The 23,537-nt window shown below is 35.6% G+C and overlaps 2 protein-coding genes across 4 annotated transcripts in view; one reads left to right on the top strand and one right to left on the bottom strand.

Moving 5' to 3' along the window:
* On the top strand, positions 1-14,601 carry NT5C3B (5'-nucleotidase, cytosolic IIIB). Of its 3 annotated transcripts, XM_087916260.1 has the most exons (10): positions 1-149; positions 917-1,074; positions 3,287-3,385; positions 4,089-4,158; positions 5,398-5,444; positions 6,036-6,121; positions 6,246-6,335; positions 10,498-10,660; positions 12,184-12,384; positions 13,658-14,601. In XM_087916260.1, the coding sequence occupies exons 2-10, from the start codon at positions 1,072-1,074 to the stop codon at positions 13,781-13,783; spliced, it is 885 nt and encodes a 294-aa protein (XP_087772386.1). In that variant the 5' UTR covers positions 1-149; positions 917-1,071; the 3' UTR covers positions 13,784-14,601. The 3 variants fall into 3 exon arrangements, with proteins under 3 accessions (XP_087772386.1, XP_087772388.1, XP_026573394.1); XM_087916262.1 differs by lacking the exon at positions 917-1,074; XM_026717609.2 differs by lacking the exon at positions 1-149 and having other exon boundaries at positions 811-1,074.
* Positions 14,528-23,537, bottom strand: part of FKBP10 (FKBP prolyl isomerase 10) — a 14,926-nt gene continuing 5,916 nt past the window's right edge. Inside the window, exons 5-10 of the mRNA XM_026717606.2 lie at positions 22,996-23,185; positions 21,399-21,544; positions 19,702-19,891; positions 19,053-19,195; positions 16,713-16,876; positions 14,528-16,260 (exon numbers count right to left, since the gene is read on the bottom strand). Of these exons, the coding sequence (XP_026573391.1) occupies positions 16,078-16,260; positions 16,713-16,876; positions 19,053-19,195; positions 19,702-19,891; positions 21,399-21,544; positions 22,996-23,185 (1,016 nt within the window). The 3' untranslated portion in view covers positions 14,528-16,077. The remainder of the gene's footprint in view (positions 16,261-16,712; positions 16,877-19,052; positions 19,196-19,701; positions 19,892-21,398; positions 21,545-22,995; positions 23,186-23,537) is intronic.

The following is a 23,537-nucleotide window of genomic DNA, read 5'->3' on the forward strand; positions in this document are numbered from 1 at the left end:
GCAATAAAAAAATGCTTGCAAAGAAAAGGGCTCGTTCCAGTTGCTGCTAGAAACCACCGCTTTCCTGCTATATCTATTTTTATGCTGCTTAAGTGACAGGCTGCCCCTAGGATGGAGGCTGCAGCTTGGGGACGTGCCATCAACAACTGGTAAGCAGCTATGTCCCAGCTCAGGTAAAAGCTTTGTGGATGATCCCCTCGATGAGCACTGAAGTGTTGTAACTCTGGGGCTCCGGTTTTTTCCCACGGATACTTTTCAACCGTTTTCAAAACTTGCCAGTATTGCCAAATTGTTAACCGTTATAAAACATTTTCCTTGCCCTTGAATAAGTAGGAGCAGTATGATGTTCCTACTTATTCAATATGAATAAGTATGCTTGGTGCTCCGAGGAAAAAAGAAGGGAATATGTATTCTTTATAAGAGTGATGCAATTAATCTCTGAGAAACAGATGCATATTTTCTGGTACTGAAATGAATCGGCTTTAAATTCCCCACTTTGAGGGAGGGATCGAGTCATGAGTTATTAATTAGAAGTATTACAATTTTCTGCCCTTCCTCCAGGTCTACATAAAGCTATGTACGAGTCCTACCATAAGCGTACCATTTTTAACAAGAGAGACGTTGACTGTCAAACTATCTTTAAAATATCAAGATTCCTTTAAAGCCATTTTGTAGTATTTTAACGGGCAGCCGGTCTTTTGAGCTTGCCATGAATAAAATAATTAAAACCTAATAACGCATCGCTTATTTTCAGAAACTTTTGTTGGGAGGGAAAGCGTATCTACTGTTTGCAGGCAAACCGCCTCACCTCAGGAGGGAGGGGCTGATGTCTCCTCCCCCATTGAGGGAGGAGGGAAAAGGAAGAGCTGTGGCCTTTCGTGACCCGGTTAAGATAAAACCTCTGCTCGGGTTTCAGGCGCTTAGTTAACGAGTTCGGGAGGAGTCGCCTCAGCTGCCTAGAGAAGCTCTCTCGCCTGGCGGTCGTTCGCTTTCTGCATTCCTCGGCCCTCCTGAGAAGAACCGGACAGCGGCCCTTTTGCTTGCAGCTGCAGCAGCCGTAGAACCTGAGTCATGGTGAGGGATTTGTAAGGAGCGCCCGTGTGGTACCTTGGCGCGTTCTGGGGTCAATGTAGTTAAAAGGCTACCGTGGTGTTTAATTAATGACCGATGCGATAAGGTTTGGTGAGTGAACGGGAAAGCAAGTCTTAACCTTTATATCCAGGTTTCGGCTGGATGTCCGCTAGTAGGGTTGACGGGAAAAGCTGCAGGGGCAAGGCTGATGTGGGATGGGATCTGTATACCGAGATAATGGCGGTTCATTCTTTCTCAAGCCAGCACGCTTTTCCTCATGGATCCCCAGGATCACTGGATGATTGCGGATTTTGTTAGACTTTTATATACCCCTTCTTTTGCTGTCGTTTAACTGCTGTGCTGTGTCCTAAATATAGCATATGAATTATGAGAGTTGTGTTCCAACACATCAGGTGGTATCAAGTAGGTTATGGCAGTTGCATGACCAGATTCATTTGGCTAGAGTCAAGATTTGCTCTCAGTAAAGTGAATGGGTACGTAATTATCCAAGAGATAGCTTACTTCAATTTGAGTTTACACAACCCACAGCTACAGATTTAAACAGCTGTGCCTAGCTTAGTTGGTTGTGTGATTTAGACTTTAGTGCTTCAGTGAATTGTCAGAGCCCACAAAAATGGACTTATTGTAGTAAACGAAACTGAAAGTGAGTTCAATATAATAATTAAAAAGCTAGATTCAGATTCTATTCTGTACTCAGTCAGAGTCTCACTAACTGACTCTAAGTCAGACACTTTCTCTTAGCCCTATCTACTTTATAGTGGGAAAATAGGAAATGTTATTAACTACCTTGTAGTCCTGAACATTACCTTCCCTGCTTAGTGTTTGCATATTTTGTAGGCTACATTCATATTACTGAATAATATAATCTTTAAAATAACCCCATATATTACATCAGTATTTTATTGTCCATCCACTTTAATTAGAGGCCTGAAACTGAGAGTAATCTGAGTAGATTTAATGGTAAATTAAAACCGATTCATTTTTAATATAATTTGAGATGATGAAATGTATATTACAGATTCAGACTTGGTGCAATGTGTGAAGAAATATGTAAGGAAAATTGTTTTGGGATGTAATTATGGAGATTTGGGGAAGCAATACAGAAAATCTAAATTTTTCTTTAAATACTACAGATGTGATGATGCAGAACTGAAAAAATGATTTGGGTACTAATGATATGATTATTTGAGACATTAGAGTATTTAAGAGATTGGAGAAGTTGATTGGAAGACTGTAGACTGAGAATATAGAATAGGTTAGAGAAACAGAGTAAACAAAAGGTTTTATTTATATTTTATTTATAGAAAAAAATTCTGCTACTTTTTAATTTGTAATACTAGGCATAGAAACAGGGAATTGTTCTGGTTCACATGAATATTTTCCTTATTCTGCTTTTTACTACCTGAACTTTCTGATGGGTTTCATAGGCAACTTTCTCACTCAACCTACTGTAATTCTAGTTTATATAAAACTACCTGTCTTGATTTTTCTTACTTACCGTATATAAGCGCTATGAATCAAAATTCTTAGAGGTAGGTTTTCCAGCCTACGGATCAAAGTGAATCATTCTTTGTTCACTTCCATATACATACATAAAGTTTTACAAAGCAACTTATACTTGGCACATGTTGGAGAAAGTACCTGACTGTCACCATACTTCCAAAGGAAACTGTAGAAAGAAAATGCAGAAAATTTTCTCTCATACCAACAGTCACTACTTTTCAAAATAGACCAACATTTTTAACAAACACATTGGAGTTTATAGAAAGAGAAGTAGATATTTATGTTTATTTTAATGTTGTGAAAGAGGCCAAAATGGGGGAGGGGGGTTGCTACTCCAGAGCTGCTATAATTTAGAATATGAACATTGACTTGAGTAATTGTGCTTGCATTCCCTTACTAATTAGCTATAGGGAATTCTCTTTATTGCACGGTGTTCCTGCTTTTTCAGCATTCCAAATTGGTCGCAAGTAATGATAATCTCATGGCAGATTTCAAAATAAAAGGACTGGGAATAGAAACATATGGAAATTCCCTTATTTTGCCATTTTTACCTCTTCTTGCATGCATCTTCTGGACTTATTTTTATATACATTTTATGTATTTAAATTTTTATAAGTTTTTATCAATTGTAAAAATGCCATTTGTGTTCTAAAATATAATTAAGTGTTGTGCATACTATATCTGTCTCAAGGTACCTGAGTTGCAGAAAATAACTGTCCGGATGAAGAATCCTGAACATGTAAAAAATATAGTTTCAGCACTCAGGAAAGGCGGAGCAGCAAGACTCCAGGTGTGTGACTCTTTTTATAATCTTAGTTTCTTTCCCATCTCTTTTCAGGATATCTGTTTATTCCAACAATTTTACCAGCATAAAACAGTGGTACGCAGGGCCGGGACAAAACTAAATGTAACTTAAAATTAACTACAGTTAATATAACATGTTTCACATTGCGTACTTCGCCTCCATCTCATTAATAATTACAATTCAACTGTAACTGGAGTTGAATGTTGCATGAAAGCTTTTGAAGAATAAGTTGTAAACCCTTGATTTAGAGACTGAATTTATTTTTTTTATTTATTTTTGTCAATTGCTTACAAGATAATAGGTATAAGTACAAAACATAGTTATGAATACATGGATACATATAAGAAAAATAAAAAAAATAAAAGAATAGGACAGGGACAATAGGCACGTTGGTGCACTTATGCACACCCCCTACAGACCTCTTAGGAAAGGGGTGAGGTCAATAGTAGACAGTCTAAGGTTAAAGTTTTTGTGGTTTGGGGAAGAAACCAGAGTCAGGTAGAATATTCCGGACATTGACCACTCTGTTGCTGAAGTTGTATTTCCTGCAATCAAGTTTGGTGCAATTAACCTTGAGTCTGTTAAGTGGCTTGAATTGTTAATTGTCTGTCATATGGTGATGTGTGATGCCACGTGAACACAGTATTCCTTAGTAAGTTATTAAAGTCTTATTTTTTGTTCAATCCAGGTCATTTCTGATTTTGACATGACTCTTACTCGATTTGGCTTCAATGGGAAGCGCTGTCCTACTTCGCACAGTGAGTGTAATTTCCAGCCTTTTTAAATTGTCAATTCTCTTTTGAAAATTTTTTTTTTTCACCTCAATAGTTTTCTTTCTTTCCTGGTGTTTTCTCATATTTTTGTCCTCATTTTCATTCCTTTACAAGATGGCTTGTAGAAGCTTCTCAAATTATTTTTTCTTATGTTTTTCTTCCTATTGCCCCGGTCTTTAGGTCACTTTTAAGTGAGTCATTGATATATTGTATATATGAGTATACAATGATGATATTAACCCCAATCTAATTGTAATTATAATTTGACTAAACTAAGATAATTGTAACCAGGCTAATACAGATTGTACTGGTTAACCACCATTTTAGATCACTGAAATAGTACTTTATTTTACAGATGCAGAAATATATTTTTTAATCATAGTTGTCTTATTGGAGTCAAAAACACTTAGAACAGACAGAGGGGAGACTGACTACACCTTGTCCAGGCTATTTGTATCCCTATATAACACATATTTGGAGTGTAAAAGAAAAAGAAAAGAGTTCATGTGATCCCATATCTATTCCAGTCTTTTGCCATTTCTAAGGTGGAAGGGAGAATTCCCTCAGAGAATTTACTTTGTCCATCTAAGTTGAAATAAGATTTTGAAATATGGTTTTAGCTTAATGAATTTAATGACAAACTGCATGTTATAGTTGTGATTAAGGTACTCTTTCCTAACCAGGATATAATTCTTGATTTTTAGGACACATTCGATTCAATATAATCTAATTGTTGTTTCAACATAATGAAAAATAGTTATGTTTTAAAGATTTAATGAATAATAGGTGTGGGAAGATTTCACAAAGTGAGAAGCACTGCTATCAGTGAGGAAAATAAGCTATTAGGCAATTTTGCATGTATAAATAATTTACACAGGTCTAAACTACTACTCTTTGGCACTGTAATCTTTGTTTTCAATTAGGAAGTATACACAATTTTCATCCTTATTTTTACTGGCTCAGAAACCAGAAACTTGCTTTTTAATAATAAATGTAATTATAGTTTTTAAAAATTCAGTTATATTTTTTAAAAGGGACTAAATTTTGTGCTCAAGTTAAAATTCTGATTTTGCATAGTGCATAGCCACATGCTTATTCATTTGCATTAATCCTTTTTATTTGAAAATTCAGAACATGCTTTTAAAACACCACATGTTCAAAATAAATTTAGACTCAGCATTACTGTGTATAAGAGTTTCTAGAAATCTGCTTGTATCTCTTCAGATATCATAGATAACTGCCGGGTCATCAGTGAAGAAGGCAGGAAAAAGGTATGAGCTTCTAGGAATTATTTAGCAAATATCTGAATTAAAATCTAAACTGATACTCATATTTCATGTCCTGTTATCAGGAACCCTAGGAATTAAAATTTTGTGACCTTTTAGGCTTTTTAGTTAGGGAAAATACTTTGCTATTTTAATGCATAAGTCTTTCTTTGAAGATTGGAAACTTCAATTATTAAGAATTCAACTGCTAAAAGAGTATATTGGGGCAGTTCACTTTCTTTCCATTTTCATACCAAGTTTGGAAAATACCAATTTTTTAAAGCTTCAGTGAATTTGGAATCAGTTGATGTGAAGCTGACCACTGATACTTATGAGAATTGTCTAACTTAAAATCAGCTTTGAAGATTTCAGTTTTGCCAACTAGTTAATGTTCTTAAAATGTCATTAAAATAGAAAGTGCCGGAGATTAAGCCAGCAATGGTCAATCTATTGACATCTAATGTTCCAGGTAATTACATAGAAAACTGTAATACCAGTGTTCCAGTTTTAAAACTGCTTATAATTCAGTGCTATTTATCAGCTTTGAAAATCTGTTTTTTCTTTGAACAAATGTGTTGATTCTGCCTAATATTCCAGCTGAAAGATTTACTTCATCATTACTATCCTATTGAAATTGACCCTTATCGGACTATGGAGGACAAACTCCCCCTCATGATAGAATGGTGAGTATTGTACCAAATAAGATTATTTTGTTTGAAATCTGGCAGTGGGGGGTGGGTGTTGGCTGCTTAGAAGATGGGTGAATTATCTGAACTGACAAGAGCGCCTGACACTGATATTTTCCAGGTGGACTAAAGCTCATAACCTCCTGTCCCAGGAAAATATTCTGAAGAATGATATTGCCCAGATAGTGAAAGAATCAGATGTTAAACTCAGGTATGTGGTTTCTATATTGGATTCAAAAACAATTCAAGAAAGAGGTAAATTATCTAAGCAATAATTACAATTATTTCTTCTTGGTATCAAATATTCCTCAGCTATCTGAAGATGGAATTCTGCACATGGAATTAAATATAGAAACTTCCCCAAAGTTTTAAGGTTTAATATTACACATGTAAATAGTGCTTATTGTTTGCATGTTCTTTTTCATCCAAAGCAAATCTGTTGGTACACAATTGTGTCAACTTGATTAGAGTTAGTAACTATGGTACTAGAAACCATAAAGAAGGAAGAAGTAAATGGGTTTTGGAATGTTTTTCAGTTACAAAAGCAGAATATCAGACGCATTTATAATATGTGTTTTAAGTTTTGGAGCTCTTCAGATGCATTTATTTAATAATGCTATTAGTAAATGTATAATAAAATCCATCTTTATTTTTTCTGAGATTAAAAAACTGAAGAGGGCATTATGTGAAGAGGCCATTAGATTGACTGTCCTAATGGCCTCTTCACATGATGAGTGCTGATGAGGCAAGGATAATTAAATCGTATTTCAATGAAACATGCCACATTTAGCCAAAGATCTAGGAATGGTACAGGTAATCTTTGACTTACTAGATTTTTATCCTGCCTTTATTACTTAATAGATAACAAGGCAGCAAACATACTGATATTCCTCTCTCCTCCTATTTTCCAAAACAACCACCTCATGAAGGGGATTGGTTGAGAAAAAATGACCGGCTTCAAATCACCCAACCAGCTTTCATGCAGAAGACAGACTAGAGCTGACTTCTGGTTGACATTGCAGTGAAAACAGTTGGAAAACAGTGGAGCTCTGCTGGGCTCCGTGAAATGCAACTAGCAACTGCTTGCTGGGAGACCTATGGGGTTAAGTTACCCTGGAGGGGTGGTGAAGAAAGGAGAGGTGCTTCATCCATCGCGAGGAAACTGCAATTTCCTCGCTGATCCGAAGAAAGCTCTCCTGATCGGCAGCAGAGACGACAGCCATTTTCTTGGTCTGTTACAAGCTGGGACAACCAGGACACTAGGTTCTTGTGCTAAAGCAGTGTGTGGACAGAGCAATGAAACTGGGTGAGATAATTTCCAACTGTTACCTTAGAAGACTAAGCTAAGTAAAAAGTTCCAAAAAATAATCTCCAAACCTTAAGAAAGCAGATTTTTGGAGAAAGTTTAAAGGTTAAAAATTAAAGAAGAAGATCAAAGACATAGAAGTAAAAGAAAAACCTAAAGGATGATTTAAAACATTAAAAATCTCAAAAAGCTGAATAACATTGTGAAAAGTGATTATTGGGAGAAATTGCTTTTCTGAAATTTAATCTCTAACCCCCCTGGTTGGATGCAAATCAGTTGTTTTCAATTTTCTACACTGTTGGATTTGGGAGCAAGGAGAGCCATCTAATGGAGGAAGAAGATTACTGCAACGTGTAAAATCCAAAGGAAAGTGAAAAGAGAGAGAAAGTGAACAAAGTCTGGAAAGCTTCTTGACCTTGACTTTATCTTAGTAGACGATTTGGATGCTGGGAAATATCTGCTGAGCTTTTTGAAGATTTATAAGGCAAATCAAGTTAAACTGTAAACTTTATTGGAATTATAACTGAAAAGCGGAAAAAAGAAGAAAAAAAAGAGAAATAAGACTTTAAAATCTGGACAATTGGAAAGGGGCAAATTGGAAATTATAAAGACAGAAAAGTACAAATTTATAACATTTAAAGATCAGAAATTTAAGAGACTTGGGAGGAATAATTTTAGCATTGACTAGTTTTTATTAACAATTGATTTGGGGGGGGGGTGGTTCTATATATTGGGATACTGGAATATTAGAGGTATATTAATTGGATACAAAATGACCCAGCAGGAGATAATAAAGTTCTATGAAGAAATGTTAGAAATGATAAAGAATTATAAGAAGTTGATGGGAATATTTAAAGATAAAATGTGAAAGTAGAAGGCTCTCAATAAATGGTAGGAAAAGACGAATATAACACACAAAAGACAGCTGAGAAATTAGAAGGAGTGGTAGAAGAGGCAAAGCAAAATAAACTACAAGAAGGTAAAAATAAATTAAAAGTAGATAAAAACACTGAAAAGGTAGTATTAATAAGTACTAAAAATCAAATAGACAACCCCTTAAGACCCTACAACAGAATAGAAGAAAAAAAGGATGATTCTTCAAAAATAATGGAAGGAGTGTGGATGGATATTCAAAAGATGCAGAGAAGGAGATAAAAGGCAAGGTAGAAGGAACAGCTAACCTGTGCAAAAATGCTAGAAAGACATATAGGATTCCAAAAGAGAAACAAAAGAATCATCAAAAAATCAATAAATGATGAAATTCTAAAAGGCTGAGAGATGATGGATAGAGAGACAATATCATGCAATATAGTAACTGTATTGAAAACCAATAGAAATAAGTGGAAGTTTAAATTGGGGAAATAGTAGCACGTATATAAATATATAATAGAACTTATCATAACCATAAATATATTAAGATTAGGAGGTGGTAGATTAGCACTAGGTATATCTAAATATACTATTATGATTGATAGGATGCCAAAAAACCCATTGGAAAATATAGTTTTCAAGGACTATAAAGTCAAGGGATTTAGAGATATAATTTTGAGATTAATTAAATCTTATTAAGAACTGGTTTTATTGGTGTTTATAGAAAATTGAGATACCTATAATACCTATATATTAAAATATTAGTGACTTAATATGAGTTAATAAGTATATTGTATGAAGAAATGTTATTGATGTTTGTATATATTTTTGGAGGAAGTGATAAAAAATCATAGAATACTATTGTTTAAAGATAATGAGGTAAATATAGAAGAATCCCAACAAATGGGAAAAATAAAGAAATAACTATAAATTGGGAAAATAGTAGAATATATATTGATATATAAAAGAATATATTATAATTATAACGAGTACATTAAGGTCAGAAGTTGGAAGATAAATTTTTTGCATATAATTGTATTATTACTGTGAGCACTATGTGAAAAATACATTAACCCAGTCATTGCACTGTCCACAAAAATGCTGGTTGTTAAAGGAAAAACTGCAAATAAAACATATATGTGTAACTGCAAATAAAACGTGTGTATGTGTGTACACACACAAATAAATAAATAAAAAGATAGGACTAGAGCTCATAGTCTCCTGGTTTCCATGCCAACATCTTTATCACTAGTCATACTGGTTCTGTTATGACCAAAATTGGGACTGGAGCATCTATCTCCAAGCAATATGATTGTTATGTGACTCACACCAGGTTTTATCTTTTTTACTGTGATCAATAAGCAAATCACTGTGCTGTTAAGCAAATCCAGCTTCTTCCACTGACATTGTTTGTTGGAAGCTCTCTGGGAAAGTTGCAAATGACGAGCATAGGACCCCAGTGCTGCAACTGTCATAAATACACACTGTTGCCAAGTACCTGGATTTTAAAGACATGATTGCCAAGATACTATGATAGTTGTAAATATGAGAATCATTTGTAAGTCTTTTTTTTCCAGTGCTGTCATAACTGAGCAGTTACTAAACAAATGGTTAGAAGTTGAGAACTATTTATAGCAAGGTTTCCTACCCAACATGAACTCATATTTCAAGAAAAGGCTTTGCTACTATCTGATATTTATGTGCATGGTTTTCAGTTGATAGAACAAGCCATTGATTAAATCATCCACCTAAAGTATACATTTAAATACTGGATTTAAATTATAAATTTTATATTTCCTACTAAGCAATTAATTTATTCACCGGAACTATTGCAATTAAGGACATATGCATTATCTAGAAAGTTACACTTTGTATAAATAAAGATTTGATGATTTTATATATTTTAGAAAATCATATGCTATTTTAATTTTTAGCTAATAGTCTAAAGCTTTTGTCTTTTTCAATCTGAATATCCTTATTTGTTCTAAGAAAGTGATAAGAGAGTGGATAAGTTTACTGTTTACTGTTGATAATATAAAAAGGACATTTTTCTGTCAGCACTTGTGTGCTTCAAGAAATCATTGTCCTTTTGAGTTAATTTATTAGAAACATTGGGACATCGATGCCCTTCAAATATAAATGCTCACATTTCACAACATTAGCCTAATGTTATCTTTCTCTTCCTTCTTGCACTTAGAGATGGCTTCAACATTTTCTTTGACCAGCTGCATGAGAACAAAGTTCCCCTGTTCATCTTTTCAGCAGGTATAGGTGATGTCCTAGAGGAAATAATTCATCAGGCTGGTGTTTTCCACCCTAACATCAATGTGGTCGCCAACTATATGGACTTCGATGACAATGTGAGTTGAATCATCTCTTTTTGCCCACTTCATCTCCTCTGATCTGTTTCCTGTGGAATCAGAGAATAAATAACAAACTTCCAGGGTTTGCCACAATGTACAGAATTCTGAATACTGCTGTTACAGTGAATATCTTAGGGACTTGGATCTAATTTTTTTCAAAGTGGTAAAAACTTGGGTTGTGCTGTGCTATTTTGGTTGTAAACACTATGACTTGTCCTATATTAAAAATATTCTATGTAGAAAAGCAGAAGATATGGAAAGGACATGGTGCATCATTTCTGTCCATATTCTTTTCCTGTGAGAAATTTATATATGAAATAGCACCTGCAGTCTGAAGGATCTTAGTTTATTTATTTTCATGGAGAATGTAGAAATAGAAATGTATATTTGAAAATATTTAAATATTCAATCTTTGCTGTCCAAAGCAGAACATTTATGAACAGATCAATTTACAACAGTTTGTTTAGTAACCGTTTGAAGATACTACAGCACTGAAAAAAATGACTTATGATAGTTTTCACACCTTGCAGCATCTCCATGGTCATATAATCAAAATTAAGACACTTAGCAACTGACTCATATTTATCATGGTTGCGGTGTCCGGTATCATATGATAAGCAAAGCCAAAAGGAAAATCAGATTTTACTTAACAACTGTCTTACTAACTTAGCAACTGCAGTGACTCACTTAACACCAGTGGCAAGAAAGTTTGTAATATGGGGCAAAACTCAACTCTCTTTGAACTCAATTATGGTTGTAAGTTGAGGACTATCTGTATGAGCCATGGTGGTGCAATGATTAGATCAGCACTGCAGGTTACTTCTGCTGCCTGCCGGCTGCCTGCAGTTTGCCAGTTCAAATCTCACCAGGCTCAAGGTTGACTCAGCCTTCCATCCTCCCAAGGTGGGTAAAATGAGGGCCCAGATTGTTGGGGGCAATAGGCTGACTCTGTAAACCGTTTAGAGAGGGCTGTAAAGCATTGTGAAATAGTATATAAGTTTAAGTGCTATTGCTATCTACAAAAAGTATGTTATATTCTTTTCAAGTTCAGTATCCTTGAGGTTGTTCAAACTATGTTTAGTAGAGCCATTTCTAAAATATATTAAGAATGCTTTATGAAGATGGGCTTAGTTTCCATGGAGGTTGGTTTTTTTTTCTCAACTTTTAGTTAATTTTGTTCCCTGTAGATCTGGCTGCCTCAGACCTTAGGGATGTCTTTAATTCAATATGGTTTAAGAAAATTATTAATAAAATTCATTTTTATAGAACCTCTGCTGCTTAGGCTTTGAAAGCACCAGAAATGTTCTTAAGCAGTGGATTTTGGATGTAAACCTTCAGATTAATCGAAGTCTGGTTTTTAATTTTATAATTTGTGAGATTATTCTTAAAAGAATGTGCCAGCCTCCTTTTTATCATCTTTCCAATACCAATTCATACTCTTGGGGGGGAAAGGAGACATAATGTCTCCTAAGCTGCATTTTGCCATTTTTACATTATAAACCCATTGTTTGCCTTTGAAGGATGTTCTACAAGGTTTCAAAGATCCTCTTATTCACATCTATAACAAGAACAACACAGTCCTGAAGAATACAGAGTATTTCCAGCAACTGTGCACAAGAACAAATATTTTACTGCTTGGAGATTCCTTGGGTGATCTCAGTATGGCAGATGGTGTTGCTGACATGGAGAATATCCTCCGGATTGGCTTCTTGAATGACAGGGTGAGTTGAGAGTATCTAAATCAGGGTCGCCAACCTTTTGGACCTCAGGGACCTCCAAACTCATAATTTTAAATCCCAGGGACCACTAAGACTTTTTATAAAAAAGGGTAAGTTTTACCCAAAATCAGACAAAGCAGGCAGGCAGATTGAGTTGTTCACAAAATCATTCATTGATCTATCTATCTGCCATTGTCTATCTAAGTCTGTCACATAAAATTTGCTTGCTGTGACTCTGCACTGAATAATAGAGCCTTCAATCCTAAGGGAGCCTGTGCTTTAAGCAGAGCGGAAGATCTAAAGACTAGCTAGAAAGCAAGAAATCCAACCATTTCCTGTTTTCTAGCTAATCTAAATCTCCTGGCACAGCAGAGCAGCTGATGATCAAGAAAAAAAAAGCAAAAATAGAACTTAGCAGGCAAGTTTGCCGGGTAAGGCGTGGGTGGAGAGGGTTCCTGCAGGCCATGTGGACGGTGCAGCCGTGTTTCTGCGCAGCCTGGATTAATTGCTTTGGGTGGGTGCTCTGGGGGTGACATTTCTCTGCGGCCCACCCAAAAAATTTTGTGGCCCATCGCTTGGCAACCGCTGATCTAGATGACTAAAACAGATAGTGAAAACCCTGTCTGGAAGCAAATTAAAGCACCTATTTCAAGTAGAAGAGTTTGAGTGCCATATAAGGTAGTTGGCTTGGGAGAGATGACAAGTTTCACTAGAAAGTAAGAACTGTTTTCTTTTATCTTGTGTGCTTAATGTTGTTCCTGCCTTGTTGTCTTTTCTAACCTTACAAATAAATAGGTTCTGCCTAAAGGGCAATAGTGTAAAGATGGAACAGCATCAATCTTTTCTAAGTCTCAGCTTTAATTTTATCTACCAGATTATAGTAAGAGCTGACTTAAAATATTTTATTAGCAGGAGAAATTAACAGGAGAAATAGCTAGTTTTATTATCTAGTTGTGATCTTTTTATTAGAACGACTACAGTGATACATAGTGTCTGTCAGCTTTTATGTTCTTCAAAACTTTTCATCAGGCAAGTTGTTATCAAAGAAAGAGGGGGATGAGAAAGAAACAAGATAGTTCAAATGTTAGGCTACGCATTATAACCAATTCTTCCAGTTCGATCTTGAGGTGGAATTTTTAGCCATTTATATTGGGTTTCTTGTGGCATTTCATAGAAAGAAAATGTTACACCATAGTATTAGTATCTATAGAAACCACAGACTGAATGTTTGTTGAGATTAATACTATAATTGCTTTTTATACTTTGTCCCATGCAGGTAGAAGAACGGCGGGAAAAATACATTGAGGCTTATGATATTGTACTAGAGAAAGATGAAACATTGGATGTGGTAAATGGCATTTTACACTTCATCTTTGCCCAAACTCTGTATACTCTCCCTTAACTCTTGACAACTAGTTTCCTTTTGGAATATTCCCGTGTTCTTTAACATTCCCATAATCATAGAATTAACCAGGGCCTTGCTAGTATTGACCTTATTTTTACATCTATACTATATTGCTAATTAAAATGGCATCACAATTGTACCAAGATATCTACTGATTTAGCAGACAATTTTTTTCTTGGCTGAATCAGACTTATTTGACTAATTAAATATTCTTTAAAAACAAAGGAAGGAGTGATACTGATTAGATTTGTCTATTGTCACTCCGTCTCTCCTAAAATAGAAATTAATGGTAATATGGTACAGTCCACCTTAAGATATATTGCAGTTATTGAAATAATATTGCTGTGGGAAACAATTTGGTATTATTGGTGATGCTGTTTTAATGCAAATGACTTGTGGAATGTGGGTTGAACAGATTTCTGGGTGAGTAGCATTGTTGGAAACCTATGTATTTGGGCATGTTCTAAATTGGATGTGAGAGTGAATTTAGATGTAATGTAAACTATCTTTAAAATAAAGATAATACATATTGGCCCTAGTAGTTATTGAGCTTTTTCCAATAAAAACTAGTATGTGTAACAAGTATATTTAACCCTGATAATTAAAAAGTATGCATAACTTAAGTATTTTTGTTTGACTTGTATGCAAACTATTGGATTTCTGATGTTCTGTATTTTGATTTCATGAAACATTTATTTTCCAAAACATTTTTGAACTATATATATATGGCCCAAATTCAGCTTTTCCACAAAATTTTCAACATTTTTTTATTTAAAAGACATGTAAATATAATAAAACAAATGTCTTATTTTGAACATTTTGGTATGCCTATTTTATTTTGTTTCATCTGCTTTAATTGAACCAATTTTTAAAAAATTACCACAGCACCACTGACTTCAACATGCTACAATTTTTAAAAAACAATTGTAATTAAAAAAAACCTATCCAGACTTGTGTAAGTCTAGGCATGTACCTTAGTAGTGATTTAACTGATTTCAACATTACGGCTTATTTAAAAGAATTCTGGATACTGTACATTTCTGAATGTTCTCTTCAGTAAAAGGTCCTATACTACTTTTAGGTGGATGAAACACAAGACATTTTAATTCTGTACCTTCTATGTGATGATAAATATTTGTTCCATTGGTGACTTAAGTGCCTTCAAAAATGTGACTGCTGTGTTGGACTACTTTTCTTGAATGACTTGATGTATAACTTGAAGTGCATGAGAAAATCAAGTTACTCAGGCAGAAAAAGTTATGAGAACATTATACATTATTTGTACCAGCCAGTTTTTTATGGTAAACTGGTTGCTTCAAGAATTTCAAGAGTTAAAGGATTTTAATTTTATCAGTTAATCATAGAACCCTATTAGAGAAAAATGCAACCAAAGCTGGTTTAAGGAAAGTAAATTATGGTCATGTCCTTCTGATCAAGACACTGGATTTTCAAGATTAGAATTGATCCAACAATCCTGTCTACAGAAACTCAAAGCAAAAATCATGAAAAAGCTGAACCAATTAAATCCTTTAAGCATCATATAGGAATTCATTTAAAAAATGCATATTCTAACATAGCAAAAATAAAAAAATAAATTTGGGTTGTGTTTGCCTTAAAAACCTAAAAATAGTGAATACAGAGAATCCTGATACTGCTTATTTGGCTCCAATAAGCCAGTCTGGGTTTCCTGATAGTGAATTCAACTGAACAAGGAGAGATTTAACCTGGAAATAAAGATAAATTTTCTGACAGAACAATCAACCAAAGGAACACCTTGCCCTCGGAAGTTGTGGGAGCGCAATCACTTGAGACTTTCTAGAAGAAATTGGACTGCCATTTGTCAGAAATGGTGTAGAGTCTCCCGCTTGGGCGGGGGGGTTGAACTAAATGACCTACAAGGTCCCTTTCAACTCTGATTATCTGTTATCTGTTATCTTGATTCAGGACAGTTGAATGCACAGATCCCAAGCAGAATGTCTGTTTTAATGTCATTTACAGGAAAGACAATGTGCTGTAATTGGGAAATAAGCAGAATTCAATTGAGATGGAAAAATTAATTTCAGGAAGGATATGCAACCAGTGATTTGGGAGATTTATCATTCATTTAGTCCACTGGGTTTTGTTTCTCATTTAACTCATTACCAATAATATACAGTCAAAGCAAAACCAAATGAGGGAAAAAAACTATTGACTTCCTATACCCAAACTAGCACTGGAAGTGATTGGGGGCCAATTTATTCCCCCAAATACCACCAAACAGAAGCATTTTTAGAAAAGGGATTCTTTATAATTCAAAGTTCTTCATGTTTAACTTGATCCTCATCTGACTTCAGCTTCAGTTCATCTGCTGTAATCTTCCCATCCTTATTCCTGTCTTGATTCTGAAACATGTCTGTGATTACTTTTTCTGGGTCAATGCCTGGAATCATATGACCTTTATCTTCTGCAATCTGGGACTTAATGAATGTGGAGAACTGCAGAATGGACATAGAAAAAAGACAATAATAGATCCATTATTTCTACAAATGATTTCCAGTATGTGTAGCATTTCAAACAAAGTGATTTATGTCTGGCAATAATACAGCTAGGATAAAATAATCCGTTTAATTAGATACTGATTTTACTGTGTATACTGACTTGAGCGCCCTAATAATATTTCCCCTCAATGTAAATTTAATAACAACTCAGTTCAAATATTTATAGAAACTCGGTAACATTTTAAGAGCTCCATCTTATATCAGGAATTGCCCCAACTACACTATATGCATATTCTACAAGTAAAAATCTTGTTGCTTTCTTTACAACTCTTTCTTTTTTTACCAACATATGCATTCAATGGACTAGGCAATAAGAACCAATCTAATTATCCTTCCAGTTCTGAACCCTTTGCCAGCTGCTTTCTTTCTAAAACAGAATTCAGTCTCACCTCCTCAGATGGGACTTCACCATTCTTATTCAGATCCATGGCTTCAAACAGGTTTTCTGGTGGTTCACCATGCCAGATGAACAAATAACCTTCTGGAACACCAACTTCCAGGTGTAAAAGTTCTATGTCAAAGCGAAGAACTGCACTTCCAGGTACACCCCGGGCTTAAATAAAAAGATTAACATCTCAGTACAGGTAGTGCTCAACTTACAAACTATTGTTTAGTGACCGTTTTAAGTTACAACAGCACTGAAAAAGTGACTTATGACCCTTTCAGTGAATATTCTCACTTCCAGATGACTTATGATTAGTTTTCATACAACTTGCATCAGTCCTATGGTCATGTGATCAAAATTTGAGCGCTTAGCAACTGGCAACTTATCCCAGTTGCATTATACCAGGGTCATGTGATTACCAGCTGACTTCCAATTAGCAAAGTCACTAAAAGAAGCTGGATTCACCTACAATCATGTGATTAACTATTGCAATGATTCACTTAATTGGCAAAAAGGTTATAGAATGGAGGCAAGACTCACTTAACAAATGCCTTGCGTAACGATATAAATGCTCTGTCCTACATATTGGCAATAAAAATGAGCACACCAAATACAAGTTGGGCAGAAATGATCTCATAGACGACCCTCACTCTAGAGTACACATGTCAAACAATCTAAGCCCTAGAGCTCACTGTAACAGCATTGCCAAAAAGGCATTAAGAGTTGTTAACTTTATTTTGCGAAGCTTCTTCTCTGGTAACATAGAATTACTAACTAGGGCATAAAAAACCTTTTTCAGACCAATTCTTGAATACAGCTCGTCCGCCTGGAACCTACACTATATATCGGACATTAACATGAGCGGGTTCAGAGGTATTTCTCGAGAAGAGTACTCTATACTCATTTGCTCACAATAGAATTCCCTATGCCTCCAGGCTTGAAATTTTAGGCTTGGACAATTTGGAACTGCGCCACCTGCGGTCCGATCTAAGCATATTACACAAAATTGTCTGCTACATCGTCTTACCTGTCAACAACTTCTTTAGCTTCAACCACAATAATACACGGGCAAACAATATAACTCAAGATAAACCGCTTCCAACTCGATTGCAGAAAATGCAACTTCAGCAACAGAATGGTTAACGCCTGGAATGTTCTACCTGACTCCGTTGTTACAGCCTCAAATCCTCACAGCTTCAATCTCAAACTGTCTACCACGGACATCACCCCATTCTTAAGAGGTCCTTAAAGGGGGTGTGCATAAGTGCACCAGCATGCCTACCATCCCTGTCTTGCTGTCCCCATTTATCTGTATTTACTTACTTTGTTCATGTTTATGTTCATACCTATACTTGTACATGTTTGACAAATAAATAAATAAATAGAGGGCCACCTGTAATGCAGAAATCTAGTTTCCAGACATGCACAAAAGTGCTATAGGCAGCAGTAACAGTGACCTGGTTCATACACTACTTTGGGCTATTGTGGACTTGACCATAGTTTATTAAATAAACCAATGTATATAATGCTGTGCTCATACAGCATACTAAATCCTGTGTTCATGCAGCATATTAAACTTAATCTGCCCAAAGAATCACATTATGCCTTAGTGTGACATGCAAACAAGGTCTGTGAGTCACAGCAAGTGAAATATTTGTTCTAATAAATGGTGTTTTTAAATTATCTTAGAGATTATAACAAACATTTCTAAGAATTTAAGTCTGTTGATAGAATGAACGCATCATTTCTAAGGCTGCTCTGTTGCTGGGCTATCTAGCACAATTCCACAAGTGTACATATTTTTCTGAGTGAAACGTACCATCGGTGATACTCTTGGTTTTCTTTTCCTCACTAAAGCTAGCCTTAGGTCTGGCAACATTAGGTTCACTAGCATTGACTTCTTGCTAACACTAAATAATAGCGTTAGTTCCACCAGCATTAGTTTGCTAATACTAGTTTCTCACTAACATTAAATGCCTTAGTTCCACCAGTGTCAGGTTTCTAGCATAATGCTAGTGAAACTAAAACTGGAAGACTTAAGGCCAGTGTTAGTGATAAAAAATTCCTCCCAGTTTTCCATTTCTTGCTAGATGTTTTTCTTAGCTCTGATAGCGTTAGTGGTCCATTTAATAGTCTTCTGACTGCTCATCATAACTCAAGGACTACCTGTATCACCTCCCACACAGACAGTAAACCAACTTTTTCACTAATGATATCAAGAAGAGAGGGAGGAGGTGAGGCAGAAAACAATTCAGGATCCATCCAATGTTTATTTTTCCATTTCTTCTGCTCAGCTTGTATAACTGACTGATAATCTGAAATGTTTACTAAGAAGTTGCCTTACCACCATTTTCACCATGCCCCAAATGTGGAGGAACAATGACAGTCCTCTTCTCTCCCACACACATGCTGAGTAGGCCATTGTTCAAGCCTTCAATTATCTTATTGGTACCCAGGGTAGCTTCTTGAGGATGTTCATAATCATGCCTGTTAGTGGAAAACAAGCCACTGAGTCCTCTTGAAAATACTTTGTTGGGTTTTCAGAATAATGTGTTCCATCTCCTATTAGCTCTCCAAAACTTTTCCTGTAGAATTCTAGATTTAAGAAGTTTAAATTCTGCAACCGTATTGATTATACAAATTATTATATCTCCTTATTTAGCCAATATTATTTTGCTTTAGAAGGGTACCTAAAGCAATATAGGACACTGACAAAGTTGTGGTATTCTCACAAAACAGCCCATGAAAGAAATATTTTAAGCAACTATTTTTGTAATTTAGAAGTCCCAATGTTTTCAAGTTTATATAGTGATTTTGAGATAGATGGGGATTAGTCAATCTTTGATGGTGAAAAATGAATTCAAATCAGGAGTGTTACATTTATTTCATATAGGTAAAAAAATACCTATGTTGTGTATTTGTTCAATATTTCCATTTTTGCAGTGAGGCAGGGTAGGTATTTAACTGAAATTAACTTGGAGCTAGGAACTTACGAGGAGAAAAGCTTGGTGCCATCTAGGAGTGAGCAGTTATAATGATAGCGAACAAAATCTCTATCCTGAGCGGTGACATTACAGTCTGCAGGGCGGAAGATGGTCTCTATCTCTATGGAATCTGTGGGGTTGTGGAAATCAACAACGTGGACATCAAATATAAGAACAGCTGAGCCTGGTATCTTGTTCCCTGGAATACAAAAGAATGCAAGAAAGAATGAGAATAATACATAGGTCTTCTGTGGAACTTGGTTGACCAAAGGTATTTTCTGCTCTTTCCAGGAACATGGGTTCCAGAAAGTTTCAAACAGCGCATGAAGCAACAATTGTCCTTTGATCTATTCCCTGTGTTTACATATGTTAACTCATTGTTTGTTTTAATCATTAGTTTATTGAACAAGCTATGATATCAAGGTATACACATCATGTTGAGACAAACTGTGATCTAACACATCAGAATTGATAAGGTTCACATGCTGCATGAAGGCAGAATCAGGCATATCACCATGAAGAATAAACTCAGTCATTTCTTCTGCTTTGGTTTCACATTCTAACCCACTGAATTTTGAAGTTCATGTCTTCTGAAAACTTTTTCCACACTACAGTAATACCTATTATGGAATGCAAAGTATCCGTGCCAGGAATCAAGTAAATTGTAGACACTGGACACTATACAGGATCTGTTGTATCTCAGTGTTGCTCTATTAGATTTAGAAGCCAACCAATGCTCACCTAAAATTTTGTGTTCAAGTGAAAGGAAGAGCAGAACTAACTCTACCATAAGGGAAAGTGAGGGAATAGGTGTTAAGGTACCCTAATTAGCACCGCTCTGTTAATATTTTATAGGACAGCCCTTGTGATGTAGTAGATAAGTTGATCAGGAGTTAAAAATGTATATCTGTTCTCTTGTCATAGAAAATTACTTGGCGACAGTCTTTATTAATCTTACATAGTTTGAAGGTAAAAATATTGGAGAATGGAGTTCAATATATGCCACCCTGATTTCCCAGAGGAAAAGTGTGTCTCCATTCCAATCAAATAAATCAGTGGCCTATAAAATAACTTGATAATAATCCATACAGTACAAACAACCTGGATTTATTTCCAGGAGAGGTAAAATATGTTCTTTAAAATGGCACAACACACAAAAATAGAAAAGGAAATACTACAAAAAGCTGAACATTTACCTTAAGTTTACAAGTATATTTGTATTCCAAGTGTCATAATTGCTTATTGCCAATAGTGTTTCAAAGGCAATGGGACTGTTTTTCCCCTTGAGGACAGTACAGTTGCTTTTTTAAAAAAAAAAAACACCTTTGAGACAACTATTACCAGATGACTGAGAATCTCCACGGACTTTATTGCCAATGGTTCATCTGTCTGGACCTCCCAGGAATTGAGCCACATAGCTACCTCAAGACATCTTAAAATCTGCACTTCCAGATTTATAAGGAACTCTTGGCCAAATTTAACAGTGCCTAATTTATATTCATGATATAATTATATCTTACAGATACAGATTGCTGTGTCTGATCAAGAATTCTCACAGATCTCTCTAGATTGTACAGCTCGTATTGTATAATGGGAGTTACAAGAGCTTATGTCTAACACATTTGGAAGGTAATATATAAGTTTCTACATACAAAAATGTTCACCATAATAACACTAAAGCTTTCCCCAATCTTCTTGATACCTACCTGCCCCATTTTCCCCATAGGCTAAATGGGGAGGAATTGTTATTCGTCTTCTTTCACCAATGCAGACTCCTTGTAGTCCTTGATCCATTCCAGGGATGATATAGCCCTTTCCAATGTAAGTGTCATAAGTATGATTCCGTGAATAACTGGAATTGAGAGAGAAAAGAAATTGTGGGGAAGAACTGGCTGTTACTAACAGCAAAACCCATTGCTCACCCTCAGCTAGACCATTCAAAATGTCTATGATCATTTAATTAAATTTGGCCTGAATAAGGGAGGGAAGATCACAAAGTGCATAAATCCGGTTTAAGTAATAAAGATATGGAAGCCTCTCATTCCTTTACCATTTTTTAAATCAAATAGTTAAGATTTCAGAAGTCAGATAATTTCTATTTCTTGCTCCCCAGTGTAATTTTTTCTTGTTCTTAGTCTGTACTTGGAAAATCCTGCCTGAATAGTCGCTTTCTTGCTATACTGACCTTCTGAATATACTGATCTGGATTTATGAAGATAAGAAAGGAGCAACCTATAAGACATAAACAAGGGAGCACTTTCTTACTAGCTATTTTTATTTGAATGGCATGGTAAAATAATTCACCAGAATTTGGTTTAGCAGTTTTTATCTTGCATAACGTAAACATGTTGTTTTATTTAGGCCAGAATCTATTATATGGGATAGCAATATTTGTAGTGCTATTTGCATAAGGTTGTGATGTCATCAAATCTTCTGTCACATGTACCCAGTTGCTATACGAATTCTATTTGCCAGAAAGGATCAGGAAGCCCTGATTCTAGCAAAAGAGGTACAACTTCAGTCAGTTGAAAACCTACTCATGTGGCAACCCTACTTTGAACATCCAATTTTAAGAAAGCAACCCATGTTAGGTAATGTCCCTTGACTGAAATCTATCACGTCTCTACGCAACTTGTTTTCTTGTCTGACGGTGTATTTTTCAAGGTAAATTCCAATTCTAATATTATTTTTTTCATTTTTACCTTGGTAGGTCATGGCACCAGCCAATTGCTGATGTCTAAAAGGCTGGTTAGGACTCATATCAGAGGTGGTATTCAGCAGGTTCTGACCAGTTCTGGAGAACCAGTAGCAGAAATTTTGAGTAGTTTGGAGAACCAGCAAAGACCACCTCTGACTGGAGATTTTACAGTATCCTTCCCCTGCCACGCCCACCAAGCCACACCCACAGAACTGGTAGTAAAAAAAATTGAATCCTACCACTGACTCAGATGGAAGGCTGAAGGTTGCTCTTGCAACTTCTGCAAAGTTCTTACAACCTGTTTTTCGTCCCAAACCTGGGGTTGATATATCAAAATATTATTGTATTTCTGGTGCTCTTGTTTGTTTGTATTGTTTATAAGATCCTTTTTAATCTGAACTGTCTTTTGGATTTGATATTTTATCTATTTTTCCTGATTCTCCAATTTTGTACACCACTTAAGAGTCCATTGGAATTAGGGGCTAATACAATTGAATAAATAAAATAAACATCAAGGAACCAGGCTGGAAGCCATACCTCCATACCACAAAGACTGTATGGGCATGCAGTCATTAGAATTTGAAACTGATTCAGAATATTTTCACCTGGAATCAAAGAGGGTCCCATCCACTAAAGTGCCATTATAATGGTACCGCACAAAATCTCCAGTCACAGCCTTGCGTTTGCATGTTGCTGGCACTTCCAAGTGCTCCAAGAAGATACTATCTTTTGGATTGTGCAGGTCCACCAGAAGAACATAAAAAACCAGAGATGCTTGCGGGGGAATGACGGTACCTAAGAGGGAAAAAAAAGAAAGGACTCAGCTCAGGCTGGCACAGATATGAATTGAGCCAGATAGGGTGATAACAATGCTTTTAAGCTGGGTGATACAGTATGCTGTATATGTGTAGGTCATTTGTGGACATTCACTCTGGAAGAATACAAAAGATGATATGTTTGTGGAAATAGATTTTGACATTCATTTAAAAAAATGCCCAGTTGCAAAGCTTTATTCATTGGCTAGCAGCACTTGTAGAACGAACAAAATTTAGAATTTTGAGCATATCCCAACAGTGCACATAATCCACATATTTCTCCTACCCAGCCGGGAATTCTGAGATCTGCCGTCCCAAAATAACTGGAGGTT

The sequence above is a fragment of the Pseudonaja textilis genome, chromosome Z (assembly GCF_049901715.1).
Source record: "Pseudonaja textilis isolate UNSWEBS1 chromosome Z, rPseTex1.2, whole genome shotgun sequence".
Lineage (NCBI taxonomy): Eukaryota > Metazoa > Chordata > Lepidosauria > Squamata > Elapidae > Pseudonaja > Pseudonaja textilis.

Excerpts from the sequence above, each read along its gene's own strand:
- NT5C3B (XM_087916260.1), top strand. Across the intron at positions 5,445-6,035 it reads GTGAAGAAGGCAGGAAAAAG|CTGAAAGATTTACTTCATCA; the intron begins GTATGAGCTTCT and ends CTAATATTCCAG. Across the intron at positions 6,122-6,245 it reads CTCCCCCTCATGATAGAATG|GTGGACTAAAGCTCATAACC; the intron begins GTGAGTATTGTA and ends GATATTTTCCAG.